Below are 921 nucleotides of genomic sequence, written 5' to 3'. Positions count from 1 at the left end.
CCTCCCCCCGCTCAGCAAATCAGGGGACTGAGGGTCCCTGGTGAGAGCTGGCACCGGCCACCCCGTCCCTGCGTCGGGTCCTTCCCCAAAAGCCAAAGTAAGAGAGAGAAAGGCGTTGGAATTTGGTATAATTTATTAAGTAAACGAAAGAAAACTTCACAAATGTCTCTGAAGACGAATTCTTCCATGATTGCTAAACGGAGAGGTGTTATTGTAATGACATCTGTCGCAAGGGATCATCCAATGAAGGGTCTCAGCGGAGATGAGGGCTCCTGGGTCCAAAGGCGGCGGGAGAGGCAGCCCAGGGTCTTCCCGGCCACTGCGTGTAGGTCCGCGACCACCAGCCTTGGGACGTCCGGTGGTGTCTCTCCAGGCCAGGAGGAGGGCGATGCTCCGGAAGGGTCCCCGCGGTCAGAGGTCGCGGGTTCCAGATGTTGGGTTCCCGATGCCGCAAGACCCGCCCAGGGAAGCTTTGCGGGTGGGCGGCGGCCCCACCTCCTGAGGGCGATTGTGGCTCCTGGCGGGTCGTGGGCGTCTTGTCCGGGGCGGGCTGCCCAGCGCCCAGCCTGCAGGTGCTCTGCGCTCGGGGTCGGTGTTTCGGGCAGTGTGGGTGCAGACGCCCGCAGGCGGTAGAAAGTTGTTCCCCATTGAAGTCCTCGTCGTCCCCGGAGAGCTGGCCCAGCGTAGGATAGAAAGGGAGCTGCCATTCCTCAGGGTCCGCTAAGCTCAAGATTTGCAGCATCTCTGGTTCCTGGGACTCCTCTGCGGAATCCCAGGCCTCGCGCATGCAGCGGGGGAAGTTCGGCTCCATCGTTTCAGCCCCTGAGAGGAGGAGAAGTTTTCAGGGATCCCTTCCCTGCGAATTTATACCTTACCGTCCAACTTTTTAGCTGTCCAACCAGAGGATATTAGGATGGGTGG

At 59.9% G+C, this 921-nt stretch overlaps 1 protein-coding gene across 1 annotated transcript; it reads right to left on the bottom strand.

Annotated features, from left to right (window-relative positions):
* Window positions 1–253: 253 nt before the first annotated feature.
* On the bottom strand, window positions 254–811 carry ANXA2R (annexin A2 receptor). The gene has a single exon (XM_024733580.1). The coding sequence runs from the start codon at window positions 809–811 to the stop codon at window positions 254–256; it is 558 nt and encodes a 185-aa protein (XP_024589348.1).
* Between the last annotated feature and the right edge of the window lie 110 nt (window positions 812–921).

The sequence above is a fragment of the Neophocaena asiaeorientalis genome, unplaced genomic scaffold (genome assembly GCF_003031525.2).
Source record: "Neophocaena asiaeorientalis asiaeorientalis breed wild unplaced genomic scaffold, Neophocaena_asiaeorientalis_V1.1 C48401805, whole genome shotgun sequence".
NCBI lineage: Eukaryota > Metazoa > Chordata > Mammalia > Artiodactyla > Phocoenidae > Neophocaena > Neophocaena asiaeorientalis.
This window is presented reverse-complemented; position numbering and strand designations above follow the sequence as displayed.